The sequence below is a fragment of the Saccharomyces eubayanus genome, chromosome XVI (assembly GCF_001298625.1).
Source record: "Saccharomyces eubayanus strain FM1318 chromosome XVI, whole genome shotgun sequence".
Classification (NCBI taxonomy): Eukaryota; Fungi; Ascomycota; class Saccharomycetes; order Saccharomycetales; family Saccharomycetaceae; genus Saccharomyces; species Saccharomyces eubayanus.
The window spans coordinates 502,919-527,086 of NC_030975.1; the positions used below are offsets into that span (position 1 = coordinate 502,919).

Consider the following 24,168-nt stretch of genomic DNA (forward strand, 5'->3'; position numbering starts at 1 on the left):
ATTTTACATTATTATTCTCATTGTTTCGTTTCGAGTGATGGATGGATGGTGCTAACTAGTGAAAAAAAATTTTCGCTAAGGAAAAAATAAAAAGTAATTTTTAAAGCACATCATCTCATCTCATCGCAATATTTATAATTTCCAATAGGTCGTAATTCAGTAGAAACAGTTTGAATTGTTGGTTGAAAAAAATCCAGGAAGGTAACTTTTAGATTTTAAATCGATTCCAAACATTGAACAGATTCAACCTTCAAGCTCATCATGGATCAAGATCAAGTAGCTTTTCTATTAGAGCTAGAAGATAAGCTGGCCAAGATCCGGTTTCAAGCAACTTCTAAATTAGAAAATCAAAAACACGTTGCTATAATATTAACGGCCGTCGAGGAAAACATTGTGGGCCAAGCTACCAATGATATTTCAAAAAATATCGTGAACTATATCATTTCCTTCATGTCCTTATTGGACCAAGCAGTGGACCCATCTACTCATGAAATTAAAGACCTTCAGTTGGCTTCTTCTTCCACATATCTTTTGGATCTGATATTTCGTTACTCTCCAAAACCGTTGTTAAGATCAAAATTCTCGGAAATACTTACCAAGATTGCACCATGTATTACCGCTGAAAAAGCAAACGCTCCTTTAATTAGAGCCGCTATTGGTTGTTTAGAATCTCTTCTAATTGCTCAAGATGCTCAAGCCTGGAACAATACCTATGACCTAAATGTCACTCCAAAGAGAGGTTTGCTAGGTATACTTGAACTTTCTTTGGATTTGAGACCAAAAGTTAGAAAGAGAGCACTAGATGCGGTTCATGCAGTATTATCTAATCCTCCTGCGGCTCCAACTGCAGAGCATGTCGCAGCTGTTTTCGTCGCTGATTTTTGTGACAAACAGTTGGCAGGTGTTCTAGACGACCTGTCCAATCTATCTAATAAACAACAAAAGGCCCAAAATACAAAGGAGGATATCAACGCTAGTGTCATGCGTTCATTGAGATTAGTCACTTCTGTTATCTCTACCGGACAATGGCCATCCTCTCAAATCGAACCCCTTTGTGATGTATTATTAGGTGTCACTAGAAGCTCAGAACAGTACCTAGTCTCTGCGTCATTTGAATGTTTTGAAAGTATGTTCAAAGCTATGGCAGAAACCACCGTTTCTTCAGGTTTAGCTGAAAACAAGTATCTGAGGGTTCTAGATACCATCTTTTCACTGAAACCTTCAAATGTGGACAGTCTACTGACCAAGGCTTGGATCGCTGTTGTAGTCAAAGGTATGTCTACGTATGCGGTTCACCAACCATTGAAAGCCTTACGTAAGGTTCCTAATGTGTTTCGTGTTATGTCCTCTTATTTAGCAAGTGAATCTACAGAAGTATATCAAGCTGCCGCTCAATGCCTTATCTCAATCCTTTCTGACTCTATTCAAGACCATTTGTTATTGTTTACACCAGATGTAGATGACAAGGTTTTCAAAAATGTCGATGACATTATATGCCAAATTTCAAAAGCCTTTATCGACTTCTTATCCATTAAATATTCTCATTGTTCCAGAGAAATTCTGAAAGTGTTGGCAGCAGCCTTCAACAAATTCAGATATAGATCCAACCCTCACTTTTTGAAATCCTTGAAAATTGTTGATACCTGGAGAGTAAACGAAGAACAGTTTATGGACTTGAGAAATGAAGTTGAATTAGTAATTGGTGCCTCCATTTCCGCTATGGGCCCTGAAGTTGTCCTTGCCCAAGCGCCACTCAATTTGGACAACCCATCCAATGAAAGACCTGGTAGAGCTTGGATGTTGCCACTTATTAGAGACTATACCAAAAATGCCAAGCTCTCTACTTTCCAAAATGAGCTGGCACCATACATCAAAAGTTTTCAATCTAAATTCGATAAAGTTCCAGAAGAATCTATTCAACTGAAAGTTTTCCAAACCATTGTCGATCAAATCTGGTCCACATTACCACGTTTCTGTGAGTTACCAATGGACTTGAGAGAATCTTTCACAGACGACTTTGCATCAGAACTATCTTCGCTGCTGTACAGTGAAGTTGAATTAAGAACTACATTATGTCATGCTCTTAAGGTTTTGGCAGAAAGTAATGTCTTGTATTCAGAAGGTTCCCTTTCTGATGATGTCTTATTGATACAACACTTCCCTATTTCTGAAGCACAAAAGAATATAGAATACCTGTCAACCAAATCGACCAACCTTTTAGCGGTCTTGTTTAATGTTTATACTCAAACCACTCCAAACGCAAGAAGTTATATTCTGGAAACGATTGATCAATATTTGAAAATCACTTCAAAAGAAGATATAGAAAAGACCTTTAATAATATTTGTGGTCTTTTGAAGAATTCTATGAATGAAGAAAGTAGTGGAAATGGCAACAAAGAAAAGAAAAAACCCCAATTGACAGCCACATTATTAGATTTGATCATTTGTATGACAACATACTTACCTGCTTCCTCTTATTCCGCTTTATTTTCTATATTCGGTCTTACTGTGAGTTCTCCCGATGCATTAATTCAAAAGAGAGCTTATAGAATCGTTACCAAGCTTTCTGAGTTTGAATCTGGTTCAGCAGCTGTCGCCCAGTTTATTTCCGATATTGAAAATGTTATGGTAGACAACACTACTACTGTTCAAACATCAGCTAAAGCTGCGAGATTGGCAGCAATCAAGACTATAGTGGATTTGTTACCTTTGGATCATCTCGGTTTTATTGTTAGAACTGTAGCCGAGGTCATCTTAAGCACTAAGGATGTGAACGAAAAATCCAGAGAAACGGCTTTTGACACTTTGATTAATATGGGTAAAAAAATGAATGAGCCAAATGGTATCATCAAGCTATCCCAAGTACCTGGGTATGACCCTACTACTCCGGATCAACCATCATCAGTGTCAGAGTTTTTTAAGATTATTTCTGCTGGTCTTATTGGGGAATCTCAACATATGGTTAGTAGCTCGATTACTGGTTACGCATGTTTAGTTTTTGAATTCAAAAATGAAATGGATTCTGGTATTCTAATGGACATTTACGATACCATTGAACTGTACCTGACTTCCAATTCCAGAGAAATTGTAAAGAGTGCCATAGGGTTCACAAAGGTCTGTGTCTTGGGTCTTCCAGAAGAAGTGATGAGGCCAAAGGTGCCAGAATTGCTATTAAAGTTATTGAGATGGTCCCATGAACATACAGGTCACTTTAAAGCCAAGGTCAAGCATATTATTGAAAGATTGATAAGAAGATTTGGATATGACTATATTGAAGCCAGCTTCCCTGAGGAAGACAGAAAATTATTAACAAACATAAGAAAGACGCGTAATAGAAACAAGCGTAAAGATGAGGAGGTTGCTCCCGCAACTGAAGCTAACGCTGGAAACACCACAAAGGGTTCAAGATTTATGTCTGCTTTTGACGAAGCTGTTTATGGATCTGACAATGAAAATGGTAACGAGTCAGACCAAGAGGAAAATGCAGCTGGAGGCAGAAGAAAGAATGGGCAAAAGCAATTTATTGTGGAATCTGGTGAAAATCCACTGGATTTGTTAGATTCTCAAACATTAGCACATATTTCATCTACTAGACCAAAGAAATTCAATAAGAATCAAAATAAGGGTAGGTTTGAAGATGACACCTTCAATTTCGACTCAGAAGGTAAATTGGTCGTCAAGGGACAAGCTAAACCCTCTACGAATGCTGATGATCCACTAAGCGCAGTCACAAGCGGTATCAATGCGTACCTAGAAGCCGTAAAGAGCGGTCCAGTAAGAGGTCAAAGAAACAAATTGAAGTTTAAAAAGAATGGAAGAGATTCTGACGAGTTCGGTGATGACGGTGAAAAGGATGATAAGGTAATGAGAAGAAAAGTAGATCCAAGAAACAAGATCGGTAAAGGTGGTAAAAGAGGCCCTAAATTTAAATCCAGGAAGAAGTTATAGAGAGTTAAATCTGAAATGATTTTACGAATTACACCTTACACACCTATAAATATCAGTTATGTATATATAATGATATTATAATATTGTATACTAAGAAAATCGATTTAGAAAGAAATAACAAACAGAGGTTTGATTGTTTGTTAAATAGTGAGATGGTACATTATTTAAGAATGTGAGATTAATTAAGTGAGAATAAAGATAATGGATAGAGAAAATGCTGAATTGTCATATTAAAAATAGCCCCCGTAATCTAGTGAGGTTCTGCGCTGAAACGTGCTGTCCATATCCTCCTGTTCTGCCCATTTAGTGTCTACGTCAGGATCGAATTGAAACATTGATATATCATGGTCATCATTATGAGGTGATCCTGCTGAACTTTTGTTATCTCCTTTAGAATTATCCACATCACTATCGTCATGAGGTGTTTGATTGGGATCTTCAGTTTCGTCAAATGGTTCGAGTTCCTCATTCTCAAAGGACAGAGTTATGTTTTCCAGTCTATTTTCGGTCCTCATTATCGGCAGCTTGCTTGTTACAAGTGGATTATCTCGTATTTCTGTTAAAGCGTCCTCATCTCTGGGAGTCATGGTTGAAGGTAGCCTGTCTTCGTTGTTTATCGTACTATGGTGTGGATGGCTTAAAAGTGAAGATTTATAGCCCCCAATATGTGGCAAAGCCATCACGTTTTGAGAGTCTTTTTTGGATGCTCTTTCAATCAAGTTGATTCGTTGTCTCGCCACCACTAATTTAATCCAGTCATCCAATCCATTATTGTTTATCAGATCTTCTATCAGCTCTGTCTTTTTATTTTTCGTTTCCAACTTCTGTTTGACACCTTTGTTTTGTTGTAACTGGTTGAGGTAGTCTGGTATTGCCGATAGAGGATTTGACTCTTTTTCTTCATTCTGCAATAATTCCACTGTAGGTAAAGCGGTTATTCGTGCATCGCTCGATTGAGCACTTAAGCACCACTCCTTGAACTTTTCCATTCCCCGTGAACTTGATAATTCAGGGTTCTCATCATAGACATCCAGGACATCTGTAGGCTTAACGATGCCCAAATTTTCCAGAGCCAGAGTTATATCCTGCAAAGCCACTGTATCGTCCTGATCACACCTCGATTGGGCAATAGAACTAACCTCTGATGCTAGCAAATTCAGAAACTTTGTGTAAAGATCGGTCATAACATCCACCAGACTCGGCCTTGCCCTGTCAAATCCCTGGGCCTTCAGTAACTGTAATATGGAAATGCGGAGAAGCGCGAAATAAAAATCATGGTTGGTAGTCATAGCACCAAGAAAGCCTATAAACCTAAAAAATATGTTGGTTGCTGGTAAACGGATGCTTCCGAATTGGCCTGCACTAAAGTTCAATCATCGTTATTAGCATACCTTTCATCATCACCCATAATGAAATTATTAAAGAAAAAAATCCAAACTACCAGGGCTTACCCGTTTGTTACTTTCTTTCAAGAGAAAAAACACGTTGGCATTGAACGTTAAAGCTACAATTGTGGTGTATCGAGGTTATTACTGGAATAGTCCCTAAACATCCGGGTGTTGTTCGTGAGCTGGCTTGCTAATTTGAGTACTGTAAACCATTGGTCCGGAATGTCTTCTTTATCGCTATATACCGTTCAGGCTGTTTTAATACTGGATCAGCAAGGAGAAAGAATTTATGCAAAATATTACCAACCTCCTCATAGATCCGATGACGGACATCAATTGCTCTTTCATTCCGTAAAGAAACAAAAGGAGTTTGAGAAACAATTGCACCGCAAAACTCACAAGCAGGATTCGGAAATTTTGATCTTCGAAGACCGTCTGGTCCTTTACAAAGAATACATTGACGTCACGATCTATTTAGTTGCTTCGCTAGAAGAGAACGAAATAGTTCTGCAGCAAGGGTTTTCAGCGATCAAAGGATCACTGGATTTGATTCTAAATTCAGGTCTAGACAAAAAAAATATCCAAGAAAACTACGACATGGTTTTACTAGCCATTGACGAAACCATTGATAACGGCGTTATCCTGGAAACAGACTCAAACACCATTGCATCCAGAGTTTCTAAACCACCCACAAATGAACCTCAAATGTCATTGGATTTGGATAAGGGGTTCTTAGGTGCCTGGGGTTTTGCAAAGAGCAAGTTTCAAGAAAGGTTGCAACAAGGCTTATAATCATAAAGACAGAACAGATAGACGAAGAAAAATTAACCTGATTTTATGAGGCCTGGATAGTGACTTACTTTTCTTTTTTTCCAATATATACATATATATATATATATACTCATTTACAGAGAATTACAACAAAACTAGTCAACGTGTTTTTAGTATAAGAATGAAAGGGAAACAGATACAATTATTTTCTTTTCTTACCGCCCGCCTTGGAGCTTTTCTTGCCCTTTTGTGAGCCGCCACTGTTCTTGGTGGATTTTTGACCAGCAATCGTTATTTTTAATTTATCAACGCACAGCAGAAGAACCAGGTCTTGCTCCTTCAAGCTTTTAATCATTTCATGTTCTTTTGGCCAGTCCATTTCCTTGTCATTAGAAGAACTATCAACCTGTCTACCCTTAAAATAGTGTAAAATCTCCGTTAAAGTTTTGGTTTTCTTTGCACTTCCCGGTTGAATTTTCACCTTATATTTATATTTTTGAAGTGCAGGCCAAGGAGCAAACACAGGCACAATATCAATGACTACATCGTCCTTATCGAGAGATGGTTTTAGTTCGGCCATATGTCTATCATAACTAACCTTTGCCTTTTCGTTTTTACTAAACTTCAAAGCCTGTAAATTCTTTTGCTTTTCGCGTCTATTCTTTTTGTCTTCTCTAAGTTCTAGTTTCATTAGTTCATCTTTCCTCTTTTGTTGTTGCTTCTCGATACCTTTTAAGGTACCCAAAGCTTCTAAACGCAAAAGGCGTTCATGCTCATCTTGATCGGCATATTTTCTTTGAATCTTCTTTAATTTTCCTTTTTTACCACGGACTTTTCTGTTCATGCTATCGACTACAGAGGTAGTGACACTCAATTCGTCGGATACAGACTGTACATCATCATTTATATTGCTGGTTTCATTATTTTCTAATTTTGAAGATTTTATTTCGGATAGTATAGTGTCGCCAATGTTTCTTGTCTCGATTTCTTTTCCGGTGCTGTCAAATTCAAAATCACTATCATTTGTAGTATCATCCTCGTTGTCATCCTCATCTTCTAATGATTCGATAATTTCGCCATCACTGTTTTCTCCTTCTTCTACTCCCTCATCCTCATCCTCATCCTCATCCTCATCCTCATCCTCATCCTCATCCTCATCCTCATCCTCATCCTCATCCTCATCCTCATCCTCATCCTCANCCTCATCCTCATCCTCATCCTCATCCTCATCCTCATCCTCATCCTCATCCTCATCCTCATCCTCATCCTCATCCTCATCCTCATCCTCATCCTCATCATTTCCATTTATCTTCACTTTCCATAAAAACCCGAAGCCCATTACGAGTTGAGCAGGTGGTAGAGGGTTCTGATCTTTTTCATTCTTTAACCGGAACGCACCTTCCGGCAAAACGGAATTATCAGAACTATCAAATTTACTAACGTTCTTAGCAAAACACCACCACGGGGAGGAGGCTATCTTCTTAGACCAAGCTTCGCTTGAAGACATACATAATATGCCGGCTTGCATCAAGGTGTTCGGAGGAACTTCTGTTCTTTCTGGATTTTTGATCCATACATGCGTATCAAAACTATTCGACATGTAAATATCATCGTTTTCAATATATTTAGAAAAGATTTGATCCGTCTCTGCTGGACTTTTACCCATCATAACCAAAAATCCTTCGCTTGAAATGAACCAGTTATACTTTTCAAAAAAATAGGGAGTACGAATCCTCTTCAAAACACTGTGAGATTCTTTCAGCTTCTTTTTTAGTTGTTGGTCAATTTTGACTTCAATATTCTTCATAGCCTTCCCAACATTCTTCTCCACTTTTTTCTGTTTTTCAGCACTTGTTTTCTTGATATTGAAATATTCAGAGGCATTGGCGTAAGCTGATAAACCAAGGTCAATTGTGACATTTAGCGTATTGATGGACTCCTTGTTTTTCATATTTTTCGCACTTTTTTTTCTTAGATCGCTTGAATCTTCTGGATCTGAATCTGAATCACTAGAACTTTCACTAGTGCTGGACTCTGAGTCATTGCCTTCATCCGAAGAAGCGGTACCTTCCTGATCCTTAGACACATCGAGCTTAACGCTAATCTTGTTCTTTTTCAAATTCAGAGGCAGGTTTATCCGCTGTGCAATCATATTTCCCTTTTTCTGTTCACTTTTTATTAGTTTCTCAATAGTGCTCCAATCCATTTGTTGATCAATTAAACCTTGGACAGCAAGCTTCACTTCCTCTATTAAGGAGGCGTTTTCAATTATTAGATGACCCTTGCTTTCATTTGATTCTTGAACGTTCAGTAAAGCTTGTATCTTTCTATTGTTTTCAGCACGAGCATCATCGATTTTCTTTTGTGCTTGTGATTCTTGATTTTGGATACGTAGGGCGTACTTGGAAGATTCTATTGTTGAGAAAAATTTGTCAAGCGTTTTATTGTAAAACCCTTCAATTTCAACGATGCTGAAATATTTGTTGTCTGGATCGCTGATATAAGGTTTGAAGGGATGGAATGTATCAAAAATGAATTCGAGGTCCGCTGAATCTTTCTCGGGATTGAAATTTTCATTTCTTTTGGCTAAAATATAACCCCTGCTATCAGATGTTGATAAAAGTTCATTATACTCTGATTGGGTAACATTTAGCAGTTTTGCTAGTGTGTCTGTCTTACCTAGAAGTGCTAAACAAGATTCCGAAGGGTCAATATCAAATACTTTCAAGTTCTTCGAAAGTAAATCGGAAGACAAGTGAGGGACCTTTGAAAGCAGCAGCTTATGGATGGAATGAACTCTGACTTTCTTTTCTTTCGAACTCTTTTTACTCTCAATGTTTAGTTCCTTAATAACGGCAGCATCTGATTCGTATTTGCTCTGAGCTGCTTCTATCCATTCATTAACAAGGTTAGAAGTGTATTCTGTTTTAGAGCTTTCCGAATACTCCTTGATATCCTCATTATCTGTGGCAAAAAGTGATTCATCAAACATTTCATAAACTTCACCAACCCTATTTTCATGCTCCAAGACCACTCTTTGCAAGGACATGATTCGTCTGTTTTCATCCAGAAGAATAACATTCCCTGCACTGAAAAATTCCAGCACTAAATAAAAGTGACCATCAGCAAACTGCAAAACAAGGATTCTGTCTTGTTCAACCTGCTTTAAAGCTGTTAGTCGTTTTGCTTTTAGATGTTTTCTCAGCTTGACAACAAACCCAGAAGGAGTTGGGGGGATTGGCCTACTGAATTCGGTTAAGTAAATTCTTAAGCCACAATCCACCACAACATTTAATTTAGAGTCCGGTTTATTGAACCTGAGTAAAAACTGTTTTGACGAGTCGGCAATATTGTAAATGTTACTCAATCTGTAACCTTCCAGATTTTGTTTCAGTTCTCTGGCCAGCAGCTGTAAGTCTAACGCGCTAATTCGTTGTTTCATCTTCACGAATTATTTGCTTTCGTGGATTCTTTAGGTCAAACTAACTACCAACTTTTCTTCTCAATTTGCCATCGGACCCTTTTATAACTGGAATTTATCCCGAAATTTCACTTTTTCATTTTACTCAGTATGAATGAAAAATTCAAACGCGTTCAGAAGTTCACCGAAGTTAGGCAATCGCTAATGGTGAAAGAGCTTAGGGGAAAATTATTACAAAGGGCTCAAATTTATGCTAGTCTTTCGAAAAATCAATTCTGAAGATTATTTACGAGGTTGAAGTGGAGTTGTTTGGCGTCATTCTGTTGTAAAGGAATCTACAACGAACTCGATAATTTTGAGGTATTGCGATAAACATATGTCAAGGACTACATAGTTTGAAGTTTCCATTTTATCTTTCAAAACCTCTTTACAACAACTGCTGCACCAAGCAATCGACCCAGAAAAACACTGTATTCCAAAAAATGGACCAAAAGGAACATTCAAAGACCTTCTACCATCCTTATAAGCCATATGATATTCAAATACAGTTGATGGAAACTGTATACAGGGTACTTACCGAAGGGAAGAAAATAGCTATCTTGGAAAGTCCCACAGGAACAGGTAAGACCCTGTCATTAATTTGCGCCACGATGACTTGGCTGAGAATGAATAAAGCAGATATTATTACCCACATGGAAGCTAACTCTAAAAATAAAGGGAATGGAAGTGAGAGTGAGAGTGATGATGAACCAGACTGGGTCAATGACACGTATAGGGAATCGCTCCTGCAAGAAAAGCTGACTTCGTTAAATGAGTACGAAAAGCATTTGAATGAAGTTAGCGCAACTAGTCGTAAGCAACCTAAAACAGCGCATGACCTAAATAAAGAAAACAGAAGATACGGTATAACAAACTCATTTAAAAAAAGACGGAGAGGTACTCAGCATGTTAATGTATCGCTTGAAGAACAAGATTTCATCCCACAGCCTTATGAGTCTGATTCTGAAACGGATGAAGTTAGCTCAAAGAAGGGAGATCTGTCTGATAAACATCATAGATTAAGTGATTTGAATTCAGAAATAAAAACGCTTCTAAATAAAATCGACAGCAAGACTATAAAGGATCTAAACAACTACGATCACCTTGGAGTCGTAAACCAAAATCCAGTGAAGATATATTTTGCGTCCAGGACTTATTCTCAATTGAATCAATTTACTTCCCAGCTGAGATTGCCCTCATTTCCATCATCGTTTATAGATAAAGTTCCTGATGAAAAGGTAAAATATTTGCCACTTGCTTCAAAAAAGCAACTTTGCATTAATCCAAAAGTGAAAAAATGGAAAACGCTGGAGGCTATTAATGACGCCTGTGCAGATCTTAGACACAGCAAAGAGGGGTGTACTTTTTATCAGAATACGAATGAATGGCGTCACGGTCCCGATACATTGGCTCTCAGGGATAGAATATTTTCCAAAATTCAAGACATTGAAGACTTAGTTCCACTGGGAGAGTCTCTAGAAATATGTCCATATTACGCATCCAGAGAAGCTCTTCCTATTGCAGAAGTCGTAACTTTGCCATATCAATATCTACTTTCCGAATCTACGCGTTCGAGTCTTCAAATAAATCTTCAAGACGCTATAGTGGTTATTGATGAAGCTCACAATTTGATAGAAACGATAAATTCCATATATTCTTCAGAAGTCTCATTAGTTGATTTGAAAAACTGTCATAAGGGAATAGTAATATATTTTAACAAGTTCAAAACTAGGCTCAACCCCGGTAACCGGGTGAACCTATTGAAACTAAATTCGCTTTTAATGACGCTAATTCAGTTTATAACTAAAAATTTTAAAAAGGTAGGGCAGGAAATAGACCCAAATCATATGTTCGCGGGAAGTAATATTGATACACTCAATATTCATAAGCTATTAAGATATATAAGAGTATCCAAGATTGCTTACAAAATTGATACGTACATCCAGGCTCTAAAAGACGCAGAAGTGCTAAAAAGTGAAAGATTAACAAAAGAGGCGGATAAGCCGGTATCTTCTCAACCACTGCTTTTCAAGGTCTCTCAGTTTTTATCTTGTTTGACAAATTTGACGTCGGAAGGCCAGTTTTTCTTTGAGAAGAGTTACACGATAAAATACATGCTTTTAGAGCCAAGTAAATCTTTTGAATCGATAGTAGATCAAGCTAAATGTGTGCTCCTGGCAGGAGGGACAATGGAGCCTGTCACTGACTTTTTGACCAACTTGTTTCCCGAAATCCCTACAGAAAAAATTACAACCTTTTCATGCAACCATGTCATACCGAAAGAAAACTTGCAAACTTACATTACAAATCAACCAGAGCTTGAATTTACATTTGAAAAAAGAATGTCTATTCCTCTTATAAACGATCATTTATTTCAATTTCTTATTGACTTAAGTAGAGCAGTTCCCCAAAAGGGTGGTATAGTGGCATTTTTTTCAAGTTACCAGTATTTGGCACATGTCATAGAATGCTGGAAACAAAACGACAGGTTCGCGAAGTTAAATAGGGTGAGGCAAGTTTTTTACGAGTCAAAGGATAGCGACGATATACTAGCTGGGTATTCTGACTCAGTAGCGGAGGGCAGAGGATCTATTTTATTTGCTATTGTTGGTGGGAAGCTTTCTGAAGGAATAAACTTTCAAGATAATTTATGCAGAGCTGTGGTGATGGTTGGCTTGCCGTTCCCAAATATCTTTAGTGGGGAATTAATAGTTAAAAGAAAGCACTTGACGGAGAAAATAATGAAATCAGGCGGGACAAAGGAGGAAGCTTCGCATGCGGCGAGAGAGTTTATGGAAAATATCTGTATGAAAGCTGTTAATCAGAGCGTTGGCCGTGCTATACGGCACGCAAATGACTATGCAAATATCTATCTACTTGACGTACGATATGGTAGGTCCAACTTTCGGGACAAACTGTCACATTGGGTCCGGGATTCGATCAAATCCGAACACTTAACTCGCCAAGTTATCCCATCCACAAAGGCATTTTTTGCAGCTCACGGCACGAATTTATAGTAGAAGAGAATAATTTCAGGCACAGCTTATTTATAGTTACTTAATGTCAGACAAGGAAATTCCGGGAAATAACGCCTATTTTTTTGTACATGTACATATGCTTATATACCTTATTCCTTCCTATTTTGTTCCTTTCCTTTCCTAACATTTAAATTGTTTCCAGCGTCGTTCCGCTGTATATGCTTTTGTCATTAAATGTCTCTAGTAGACCTCTTGTGAACCAGCCATAATTGTTGACGTCATCTCGTTTTATATCCAGTACTCTTTTTTTACTCACGGGACATATTTTTACTTGCGTAGTGAGTATCGGAAGTAGAGTCACACCGCATCTTTTCCACGTATTATTGGTTGTAGATGTTACAATTTCAGGGTCAGCTTTGAAGCTCTCTAAGTCGAAATCTTCCTCAAGTAAACCGCTTTTCATTGTTAACTTTCCATTAGTAATCGGCGCTTGTCTGTTCAGTATCTTTGCTAAAGACAATACGCAGGCTAAATCAAAGTTGTTTGTTAGCTCGGATGTTTTATTCGCGACATACTCGTACAATGCTTCTTGAAATGATAAAAGTGATGGGACCTCATTTGTCATATTCAAAAACATTATGGATCTCATCTCTTCACTTTTTACCAAAGCTATGAGGTATGATTTGAAATCCAGACTAATAGGGTAGCTTCCATTTAGCAATTTCTTATCTGCACTGAAATTGTCTGGAAGTCGAGGCATTGATTTGTCATAAATATGGTACGTTTGGTACCACGCTAATCCATCAGCATATTCAGAAATTCTCCAAGATTGATATAATGGAGCGAACATTATACAGAAAGACTGTTCTGAGGCAATTTTGTATTTGAATGCCACCCGTTCCATATTATATATTATTGCTACTGAATATCCATCTGGAGAGAGAGACACGCCATGAATGACCACAGATGTTTCATAATTGTTGAACTCATTCCAAATAGTGCTCCACTTTTTGAATTTTTTTTCCAAATAAGGCGCAATAATATTATCTACCGTCATATTGAGTCCGTCTCCTAAAAGAACTTTATAACTAGTCTTATTAGAAATCAGTAATACCGTACTCTCTTTTTCGTACCTCAGTGGGATTATATAAAAGTTTTCTGGAGATCCTGTTTTTAAGCTCGAAATTGAATAATCTTCCAAATCTATCCTATGAACATATCCAGGACAGGTTAAAATTACTTTGTAGTCCACTATTTTCAAATCAGTAATTTTTCTTCTCGAAGCACTTTGTAATAATTTGGATACAGGATCTTTGGAGGGAGTGGGAAATGTGATGGAGAATACAGAATTATTTGAAAGCGCCGCTATGAGAATATCATCGCACCACGTTATATGGGTGACCCAATCTCTTGAGCCAGCATCACTTAATTTTAAGCTATATTCAAACAAAAATTCTGGAGTGGTTTCTAGGTTCTTCTGAATACCAAAAAACTGAAGCTCACCATCTTCGTTACCGACTGCAATTGAAGAACCATTAGGATTCCACTCAAAGCAATGGTAAATTCTGCGGCTCAAATCGCCTGGTGAGTCAATATTGATAAGGTTTTTACTGTCCTTGTATACAGAAATATTCCCATTATTGGTTAATACAGCTATCCAATCATCGGTCGGTGATGGTTTACAGACTCTGGGATAGGAGACTGGCTGCGAATTCAGCAAACCGTTCTGTTGTGCCAGCTCGAAATCCAGTTTGTTTTCAAATTCTAAGGGGCGTTCTTTGACATGGAACAAATTCTTACTATTGTTATTCACGTCCCTAGTAAATTTTGGCTGGCCAATACTGATATCTGGAAAGGTTGTTAAATATAAAGTACCATCCCGAGCCCATGCTAAATTGTTCTTCCAGTCCTCAAACTCCTTCCTATCTACCAGCAAATCCCTTAAGAGCTTCATCGTGCCTTTAATTGACATTTGTTATACCCTGAAAAGCTAATTGCGATGTCTTTAAAATAAATACACTTTCCGCACGAATCGTTTGTTTATGTTCATATCGTTCTAAAAAATGCGTTGCGCGTTTTATATGCAGAATAGTCGTTATGGTGCCAGATGTTAAATCAGATGCGCATTTTGAATATCAGACTGCAATATGAAGAGGGTTCCCGAAGCGTTCTGGAAAGTTACGTTATCCTTGGCAGGATTCATTTTTAATTGTTATTCGACTAATTGCTTGTCGTAGCGTAGCAGCCAGAGTTGGTGTAAGGCAGCAAGTTTAATTATACGTGCGCTATACCTCTTGGGATGTTCCGAAGCATATATGCAAAAATCCTTTCTAATTTGTTAAAGCTAGACTATACGTGTATACTTCACTCTCTCAACTGCAGCTATCAATAATATTAACTATCCGTGTGTACATTTGAGGGTGTCCCAGCAAGTAGTCATTTTTGTATACTCTATAAGCGAAATTAGCCTCTTCACAGGTCATCAACTTCAAATAGGTATCTCTTTAGCAATCGTGTCTCATCGTGAACGATTGTAGCATGTCCTCTACGGTTTTAGAGATGGTTGGCGGTATTCTGGCCAGTCTGTCTGTGAACTTCTCGGGTGACCCCTCAAGGTATATATAGCGGAAGGTTTTAAACAAGAGAAACTAAACTGCGACTACTATGATAACGTTTGGTTTATGAACGGAAGAGAACCTTTCCTTTCAATAAAACAAAAAGGGAGCTCAGGTTAATAGGATTATGAATATACTATGGATTGTGGCGCTAATTGGCCATCTGATCCAGCTCGTTCAGGCAACTGGCCTTTGTGCAATGTATGGGAATTGCGGGAAAAAGTCAATATTTGGGAACGAACTACCTTGTCCTGCTCAACCTAGCTTTGAACCACCTCTCCTTTCAGATGAAACTAGTAAAATTTTGGTTGAAGTTTGTGGTGAAGAGTGGAAAGAAGTTCGTCATGCTTGTTGCACCAAAGATCAGGTCGTGGCCTTAAGGGATAATCTGCAAAAGGCCCAGCCTTTGATTGCTTCATGCCCAGCATGCCTCAAGAATTTCAATAATCTTTTTTGCCACTTCACTTGCGCTCCTGACCAAGGAACGTTTGTTAATATTACCAAAGTAGAAAAGTCAAAAGAAGACAAGGATATTGTTGCAGAACTGGACGTTTTTATGAATTCATCATGGGCGTCTGTATTCTACGATTCATGTAAAAACATCAAATTCTCTGCTACCAATGGTTATGCGATGGATTTGATTGGAGGTGGTGCCAAAAACTACAGTCAATTTTTGAAATTTTTGGGAGATGCAAAGCCTATGCTAGGAGGATCTCCCTTTCAGATCAATTATAAGTACGATTTGCCAGAGCAGGAAAAGGAATGGCAAGAATTTAATGATGAAGTTTATACGTGCGATGATGCCCAATATAAATGTGCATGCTCTGACTGTCAAGAATCTTGCCCTGATTTGGCTCCTTTGAAAGACGGTACTTGTAAAGTTGGTTCTCTTCCATGTTTCTCCTTTTCTGTGGTGATATTTTATACTGTCTGTGCACTTTTTGTAGCTACGTGGTATTGCTTCTTCAAGAGAAAGGAAGGGAGAGCGCTGATTGTAGATGACGATATTTTACCGGAGTCGGCTTCTTTGGATGACTCTAATACAAATATATTTGAGAGCTTTAATAACGAAACAAATTCATTTAATAACAAATTGGCCAGTGCTTTCTCAAAAGTGGCACAATTTTCCGTCCAAAATCCATACAAAATATTAGCAGCTACTGCCCTTAGTATCTTTGCATTCGGTTTTATCATCTTTCAATACGGTACCCTTGAAACAAATCCAATCAACTTATGGGTAAGTAAGAACTCTGAAAAATTCAAAGAAAAAGAATATTTTGACGATAATTTTGGGCCATTCTATAGAACAGAGCAAATTTTTGTTGTGAATGAAACAGGGCCTGTTCTATCGTATGAGACACTTGAATGGTGGTTCGATATTGAAAAATTTATTACGGAAGAGCTACAATCGCCAGAAAATATTGGATACCAAGACCTTTGTTTCAGACCAACAGAAGACTCTACCTGCGTTATAGAATCCTTTACGCAATACTTTCAAGGAGCTTTGCCGGAGAAGGATAGCTGGAAAAGAGAATTAAAGGCCTGTGGAAAGTTTCCAGTAAATTGCTTACCTACTTTCCAGCAACCTTTGAAAACTAATCTTCTTTTTAGTGACGACGATATACTTAGCGCCCAGGCCTTCGTGGTAACACTCTTGTTGACTAACCACACTCAATCGGCTAATCGTTGGGAAGAGAAGTTGGAAAACTATTTGTTAGATTTAAAAGTTCCAGAAGGTTTGAGGATAAGTTTCAATACGGAAATCTCTTTGGAGAAAGAATTGAATAATAACAATGACATTCTAACCGTTGCTATATCTTACCTCATGATGTTTTTGTACGCTACATGGGCTTTGAGAAGAAAAAGCGGAGAAACAAGGTTACTGCTTGGTGTGTCGGGTCTAGTTATAGTCTTGGCCTCTATTATCTGCGCATCCGGCTTTTTAACTCTTTTTGGTTTAAGGTCGACATTGATCATAGCAGAGGTTATACCATTCCTAGTCCTAGCAATTGGTATAGATAACATTTTTTTGATTACGCATGAGTATGATAGGAATTGCGAGCAAAAGCCAGAATACTCAATTGATGAAAAAATAGTCAGTGCTATAGGGAGGATGTCTCCTTCTATATTGATGTCATTGCTGTGCCAGACAGGTTGTTTTTTGATAGCAGCCTTTGTTACAATGCCAGCGGTCCATAATTTTGCTATATACTCCACGGTATCTGTTATGTTTAATGGGGTGCTGCAGTTGACAGCGTACGTGTCAATTCTGTCTCTCTACGAAAAGAGAACCAAGTATAAACTAGTTACAGGAAATGAAGACGCTACGGAATCCTCTTTGAACAGCTTTTATCTTAAGATTCTGATTCACAAGAAGATGATTTTAGGAGCATTTTTGGCTTGGTTTTTAACCTCTCTGGTTTTCTTACCTGGAATCGAATTCGGATTAGACCAAACATTGGCCGTTCCACAGGATTCTTACCTGGTTGACTATTTTAATGATGTTTATCGCTTTTTAAACGTAGGCCCACCAGTATACATGGTTGTGAAGAACTTAGATTTAACTCAAAGGCAAAACCAACAAAAAATATGTGGTAAATACACTACCTGTCAGAAGGACTCTTTGGCTAATGTTTTAGAGCAAGAAAGACACAGATCAACATTAACGGAGCCATTGGCTAATTGGTTAGATGACTATCTAATGTTTTTAAACCCTCAGCTAGATCAATGCTGTAGGTTAAAGAAGGGAACAGATGAAGTTTGTCCTCCTTTTTTCCCTAGCAGAAGTTGTGAAACTTGCTTTCAACAAGGATCTTGGAATTACAATATGTCAGGGTTTCCTGAAGGTAGTGAGTTTATGGAGTACTTGAGCGTATGGATTAATGCACCAAGCGACCCCTGTCCTCTAGGTGGGCGCGCTCCGTATTCAACTTCTTTGGTGTATAACGAAACAGGTGTTTCTGCTTCAGTTTTCAGGACAGCGCATCGTCCTCTGAGATCCCAAAAGGACTTTATTCAGGCCTATGATGATGGAATTAGGATATCAGCCTCTTTCCCTGAATTAGACATATTTGCATATTCACCATTTTACATTTTCTTTGTGCAGTATCAAACTTTGCTGCCATTAACGTTGAAGCTGATAGTTAGTGCCATCGTTCTGATCTTTTTTGTTTCTTCTCTTTTCTTGCGGAACAAACGAAACTCATTCTTATTGGCCTTGGTTGTTACTATGATCATCGTAGATATTGGTGCTTTGATGGTGCTTTTGGGTATTTCACTGAATGCTGTAAGTTTGGTTAATTTGATTATTTGCGTCGGTTTAGCTGTGGAGTTCTGTGTTCATATTGTAAGATCGTTTACAGTAGTAACAAGTGATACCAAAAAAGACACTAATTCGAGAGTTCTTTACTCACTGAATACTGTAGGCGAGTCGGTCATCAAAGGCATAACTTTAACCAAGTTTATTGGAGTTTGTGTTCTAGCATTCGCCCAGTCAAAAATATTTGATGTATTTTATTTCAGGATGTGGTTTACTCTGGTTATTGTTGCAGCAATGCATGCCCTTTTATTTCTTCCTGCATTGTTGTCATTGTTTGGTGGCGAAGGCTTTAGGGACGATTCCATAGACGCAGAAGATTAATGCCGCGAAGTATACTATATATGTTACGCTACATAAGTTGAAAAATAAGTAACAGCTCAGTAACTATTTTGACATCATAACACAGAGTATGGCTTCAATGTAAAAAAGATGATACTTGTATAGGAATATGAGCTCTACCATTGCGCTGCTTTAAGAATATTGATGAATATTCACTGTTTAATGATCAACTGTCAATTAGAGGGAAGTATTCCTGATTTCGGACGAAACTCGCTTTTCAACATCGAGCTTCGAACAGTTAGAAAGAAAGATCGAAAAAAAATAAAAAATGGCTACAAGAGGATGAGTTAGCTATAGCACCTTCTAGTGTTCTTTCCTATAATTCTTCATTTAGCAAACATATGAATACATTAAGGTGTTTAACACATGCGCTATCGAAAAGTGGAAGAGAAGCTCCAATACTATATCAAAAGGTACTATTCCCAGATTTGTTCAAAGAGAATAAGCCCGTTGCAGATGTTAAAAAGGGGAACCAAGGGAAAATCATTAATTCTAAATCGGTGTCACGAGATGAAGGAGTAAGGAAGATGTCAAAGTCAGGTTTCAAGTTTGAAAGGGAGCAGGCCAGGGAGTACCTTTCAAATCTCCCGACTTTGACACTTTCCAGAAAGGAAATTAGGGACGACTACAACGAGGACCGTGCAAAACAAATGTATGTAATCTCTAAACAAACAAAATCATCGAACAAGCTTCAGAAACTTCTAACAGCAAAGTCTCAAGAATATACGAGAGAAATGCTGGCATTACTGATAGGCTGTACATCAGGCGAAGTGAGTTCACGGCCTGAACGTTTTACTCGTAAGTTTCTCAAATTCAGCAACCAGGAAGTCCCTCCTCTCCCTGATTTTTCAAAGAATCCTCAGTTATTCGAAAACTATATTGGAATATTAACTCATACAGAGTTTCATTTTCGCTCATCTTCAAAACTAAATGGCATTGTACGAAAATTATTGCGACACTTACTTCATCCAACCAACCATACTACTCTACCATTACGTTCCGTCCAAGTCTACAACGACGTGATATACTTTTTTAGCGAACACTTCGATTTTGCAACTTGTAGAGAGATATTCGCACAAATGAAGGCCGAAGGTGCAAAACCAAACACAGTCACTTTCAATATTTTATTGCGAAGTATAATCAAAAACTCACATATCAGAAAAACCAAACTTCCTGACGAGGAAGTGCTGTTTTATCTGAGAAATATGCGAGACCACGGAGTCTCTGCAGATATTATAACTTGGACGACGTGCTATAATTTTCTTCGCGATGAAATTTCGAGGCAATTGTATATTGTACAAATGGGTGAGCATTTAGGAAATTTCAACACAAATTTTGTCTACACTGTGCTGAGAAATGGTGATTATAAAGCTGAAGATTGTTTGAAAGTCTTAGCAACAAATTCGTTACCCATTTCGCGAAATATTTTTTACTTATGCATAGAAAGATTATTGAGCGAGGAACAGCTCAAAGCCGCGTCCAAATTACTTAATTATGGCTATCAACACTTAGGAAATAATTTTAGATTAACTTCGGAAGTAGTTAACCATTTTATGCGCATATTCGCCAATAAGGGAAGGAGTGACTTGGCGTTTCTCTGTTATAATACCTGTTGTAAGGTTTACAAAATTAAACCAGATTCTGAAACATTTGAAATGCTATTCAAAGCTTTAGTGAGAAACGGTAACACGAAAAACTTCGGTACGGTTCTCCGGTATATTAAAGGGTTAAAGGCTGCTGAAGGATTCGTTCTGCGTACAACTTATTGGAGTCTCAAAGCGGAATCAATGTTCAAGATTAGTAGCGCTACCCCTCCGTCAGAAAGTTCACTCGAAAAAGCAAGCAAATTGCTGGGCAGTCTAGTCTCTTCCCCGGGTGGATTTTCATGGAAAGTTTGGAAGGAAAGCGATTCTACACAAAAGAAAATATTCCGGTTTTTAGGTTGTATCCCCACAACTCTACGCCCCACAAGTATGGTGCAGTGCCACAATAAGCCCTTGGGTTTACCTTCGGAGCTCTCCCACAGAAAAAGAGAGTACCGAAACCGGATCAAAGCGATAGCAACAAGGGCTGCATTTGAGAAGAGATTGGCATACGTCGAAGACAATGAATCAGCCTTCAAGAATGAGCTACTTGAAAGAAGGATATTAAAAGAGGTTTGAGAAAAAAGGAACAACCCCTTTGGTGATAGCACCTTGGGAAAAAATTAGTGACAGAGACGCTTATTTTACAGAAGACATATTTCATAAATCATAAATCATAAATCATATTCAATTTTTACTAAATATCAAAATCAAAAGCATTTACTTTACTTTACTAACACTAAAGGGAAATAAAATAGGTTAATTATTTAATTGAGTCTGGTAAACTTGTTTAATTAATTATAAAGAAAATTAGGAAAAGAATTTAGAGAGATTACAATATTGGAATATTGGTTGGGAAAGAACTAAGTAAAGTAGAACCAAATCCCGTATGGAGTTAATAAGCAGACATTTAAAGTGGAAAACAAATAGGAAAAAAGGCTCGAATATATTAATTATTAGGAAAGAATTAGATGTTTTCAGAACCGGTAGTATGACTGTTTTGAGTCCCCTGATGTTCGGCCCCATTTTCGGCAGGGACTTCAGTGGTCCATTCGACCTCTTCCTCTTCAACTACTTGCCCAGGAAGAGCACCATTTTGACTTTCTCCGTCTTCTACTTCTTCTTCTTCTTCTTCTTCATCATCTTCGTCCTCATACACATCATCAACAGTTTGATGGAACGATAGAGTTGGCTTAACTGCAGCCATTTCTAGGGTCCAAGATTCTAAAGCTGCTTCAGCATCCATGATGATTTGACGAGATGCTTCGTAGCCGTCATAAGCTGGTCTAGCTTCACCTGGTGTGACCGGAGAATCGTCTAGCAATTCTAGTAGAGCCTTCCCGTATCCAGCAATCAAAGCAAATTTTTCAGACAGTTCTCTCAAAGAGTCAAACATATAACTATAAGCAGCCTTTAACTTTTCACGTGTGATGTTAGATAATTGAGCTTCAGCGACTAAAGATTCTGCTTCAGCACGAACCAATTCCTGTTCCAAGACTGGAATTTTGGTTGACTGAGGATCCTTGTACTTCAAGTGAGCTATTTCATCGGTAATCTTATCCTTACGATCTCTCGAAGGTTGGACAGATGCCTCAATGTTTCTGATTGATTTCAAAGTCACTCTGTATTGGTCATATTTATCAATAAATTGGTCTTGCAATTCACCCAATTCATATATTAAGACACCCAGCTTGTCGGTGACATCGGAAACATCGTCATCGTTGTCAGCTCCCCACAGGGACAACTGCCTAGCGGCTTCACGACGCTCGCTGGAGACAACTTCCATAGCCCTCAAGACTCCCTTTTCAGTCTTAACCAATTGAGACAACTTTCTTGCCAACTCTGGACCAAAATTACCTGCCGCGTTTTTTCTGAAACTAGAGGCAATTGAGGCCTTACCGAAAAATTTGGACTTGGTGGATGATGGTGGTGGAGGTGGAGCTTGGAGCTCAGCAGCCGTTGGGGCTCTTTGGTTTCTTAAAGAGTAGGTTCTGTGCATTTCTATCTTGTGATATCAAAGATGTTTTTTAACTTTTTTGTATTCAAATAGAGAGATTTTAGGTTCCGATAAAGAATTTGGGAAGGGGCAAGTGAGTCGCATTTTTTTTTCTTTTCTCTCCACCTGTTTATATATTACAGCTTAGCCGTTGCATCTTCCCGGTTTTTCGGTCTTTTTTTTTTCAAAGGGCCCCTTTTTATCCCCTCTAACGCCTTTCACAATCCCTTTTTCGTTCGGCTGCGACGAGCGGGGGCCGCAATAGCTTTCAGCTTAGCAATGCAATAGAACTGGAGTCGACACGATTGACGCGATGAGAACAGTTGGACGCTAGGCTTTTGAGGCGTGAGGCATTGGTGGACGAAGTTATGGAGAGATATGACAGACAGGTGAGACTCTGGGGGCCATCGGGCCAAGATAATTTGAATCAAGCCCGTGTGTGCGTGCTAGGACCTGCTACAGCTTTGTTGCAGGAAGTCTCCAAGAATCTGGTGCTTGCTGGGATATCCTCCCTAACTTGGCTCAAAGAAAAGAGTGCGGTTCAACCTGGCCCGCTGTTTTTAGCCAAGCTCAAAAGAGACCTTGAGCCTTTGACTTCCAAACAGCTGGAATATGAGGAAAAGGGGCTCGAAGAGATCTTAATGCACTCTCACTACGACTGGTCCCAATTTTCGGTGATAATCTTGACTTGTATTGGTAAGCAAACGACTCTGGTTGATTTAAATGAAGTCAGAGGGAGAATCGGGACAAAATTTCCTCCTGTACTGAATACTTCTGTCTCTGGGTTTTATGGGTATATGAATCTGGTTTTGTCAGAACCACATTTTGTTTTACAGTCACATCCAGATAATAAAAAATATGATTTACGGTTACAGCAACCATGGCCTGAACTAATCGACTATGTAAATACATTTGATCTAAGTAAAATGGACGTTGTAGCCTTCTCTGGTATACCTTACATCATTCTGCTTATTAAGTGCATCGCTATACTCCAAAAGGACGGTAGTACGAAAGAGATAACGGCTGGTCGGGTGAGGGAGGCTTTAGACCAAGTTTGCCTCTCCGTAGGAGAAAACGCTCTTTGCGAATCGAATTATGTAGAAGCTAGACGCTATGCATACTTGGCTTGCTCTCAAGACGGTTCTCCAAAGGAACAAGACGACTTGCTCCGAACTGTGGAAACACCAAATGATGCGCATGATTGGCATGATGTCTACAACTATGAAGTTCTAACACTACTTTTGGTGCTAAAAAACATGTCCAGGGGAAACAAGAACTCTACCTTTCAACCTTTAACGAGCGCTCTCCCGGATATGGAATCTACGACGGGAAACTACATCAAACTCAAAACACTGTACAAAGCAAAAGCTGAGCTTGACAAGTCCCGCATACAGCAAAGTTTAATATTCAGTAAAAAAACGGTTTCGAAAGATGTCCTGAACGCGTTTTGCTCTCACTCCGGAGAGATCAAGATAGTACTACCGCCGAAAGGAGATCTACTAGGTATTTTCAATACTTCGCATTCTCTTTTAAGCGCATTATTGACGGTACAGTTCCAAGGGGAATTTATAGCTACGGTAGCGTTAGAGGATGAGTTCAAAGGTTTACAACTTGATTGTAACTACCCAGTTATGGCATTTTTTGGAGGTGCAGTAGCCCAAGAAGCCATTAAGCTCATAACACACCACTACGTTCCTACTGATGATTTATTTCTATATAACGGTATAAACAATTCTTCTGTGATATATAAAATATAAGAAAGAACGGTCTG

The 24,168-nt window shown here is 38.5% G+C and overlaps 10 protein-coding genes across 10 annotated transcripts; 6 read left to right on the top strand and 4 right to left on the bottom strand.

Annotated features, from left to right (window-relative positions):
• Positions 1–261: 261 nt before the first annotated feature.
• On the top strand, positions 262–3,948 carry RRP12 (mRNA-binding protein RRP12; the record flags this gene model as incomplete). The annotated part of the gene is made up of 1 exon (XM_018368433.1): positions 262–3,948. The coding sequence occupies one exon, from the start codon at positions 262–264 to the stop codon at positions 3,946–3,948; it is 3,687 nt and encodes a 1,228-aa protein (XP_018219013.1).
• A 230-nt stretch (positions 3,949–4,178) lies between these two features.
• Positions 4,179–5,237, bottom strand: TAF3 (Taf3p; the record flags this gene model as incomplete). The annotated part of the gene is made up of 1 exon (XM_018368434.1): positions 4,179–5,237. One exon carries the CDS (start codon positions 5,235–5,237, stop codon positions 4,179–4,181), a length of 1,059 nt encoding a protein of 352 aa, XP_018219014.1.
• Positions 5,238–5,558: 321 nt separating this feature from the next.
• On the top strand, positions 5,559–6,128 carry RET3 (coatomer subunit zeta; the record flags this gene model as incomplete). The annotated part of the gene is made up of 1 exon (XM_018368435.1): positions 5,559–6,128. One exon carries the CDS (start codon positions 5,559–5,561, stop codon positions 6,126–6,128), a length of 570 nt encoding a protein of 189 aa, XP_018219015.1.
• Positions 6,129–6,309: 181 nt separating this feature from the next.
• On the bottom strand, positions 6,310–9,549 carry RQC2 (Rqc2p; the record flags this gene model as incomplete). Its single annotated transcript, XM_018368436.1, has 1 exon — positions 6,310–9,549. The coding sequence occupies one exon, from the start codon at positions 9,547–9,549 to the stop codon at positions 6,310–6,312; it is 3,240 nt and encodes a 1,079-aa protein (XP_018219016.1).
• Positions 9,550–10,010: 461 nt separating this feature from the next.
• On the top strand, positions 10,011–12,584 carry CHL1 (DNA helicase; the record flags this gene model as incomplete). Its single annotated transcript, XM_018368437.1, has 1 exon — positions 10,011–12,584. One exon carries the CDS (start codon positions 10,011–10,013, stop codon positions 12,582–12,584), a length of 2,574 nt encoding a protein of 857 aa, XP_018219017.1.
• A 148-nt stretch (positions 12,585–12,732) lies between these two features.
• Positions 12,733–14,517, bottom strand: TFC8 (transcription factor TFIIIC subunit TFC8; the record flags this gene model as incomplete). The annotated part of the gene is made up of 1 exon (XM_018368438.1): positions 12,733–14,517. One exon carries the CDS (start codon positions 14,515–14,517, stop codon positions 12,733–12,735), a length of 1,785 nt encoding a protein of 594 aa, XP_018219018.1.
• Positions 14,518–15,287: 770 nt separating this feature from the next.
• NCR1 (sphingolipid transporter) lies at positions 15,288–18,800 on the top strand (the record flags this gene model as incomplete). Its single annotated transcript, XM_018368439.1, has 1 exon — positions 15,288–18,800. The coding sequence occupies one exon, from the start codon at positions 15,288–15,290 to the stop codon at positions 18,798–18,800; it is 3,513 nt and encodes a 1,170-aa protein (XP_018219019.1).
• Positions 18,801–19,159: 359 nt separating this feature from the next.
• AEP3 (Aep3p) lies at positions 19,160–20,980 on the top strand (the record flags this gene model as incomplete). The annotated part of the gene is made up of 1 exon (XM_018368440.1): positions 19,160–20,980. The coding sequence occupies one exon, from the start codon at positions 19,160–19,162 to the stop codon at positions 20,978–20,980; it is 1,821 nt and encodes a 606-aa protein (XP_018219020.1).
• Positions 20,981–21,368: 388 nt separating this feature from the next.
• On the bottom strand, positions 21,369–22,400 carry LSP1 (lipid-binding protein LSP1; the record flags this gene model as incomplete). The annotated part of the gene is made up of 1 exon (XM_018368441.1): positions 21,369–22,400. The coding sequence occupies one exon, from the start codon at positions 22,398–22,400 to the stop codon at positions 21,369–21,371; it is 1,032 nt and encodes a 343-aa protein (XP_018219021.1).
• A 365-nt stretch (positions 22,401–22,765) lies between these two features.
• ULA1 (Ula1p) lies at positions 22,766–24,154 on the top strand (the record flags this gene model as incomplete). The annotated part of the gene is made up of 1 exon (XM_018368442.1): positions 22,766–24,154. The coding sequence occupies one exon, from the start codon at positions 22,766–22,768 to the stop codon at positions 24,152–24,154; it is 1,389 nt and encodes a 462-aa protein (XP_018219022.1).
• Between the last annotated feature and the right edge of the window lie 14 nt (positions 24,155–24,168).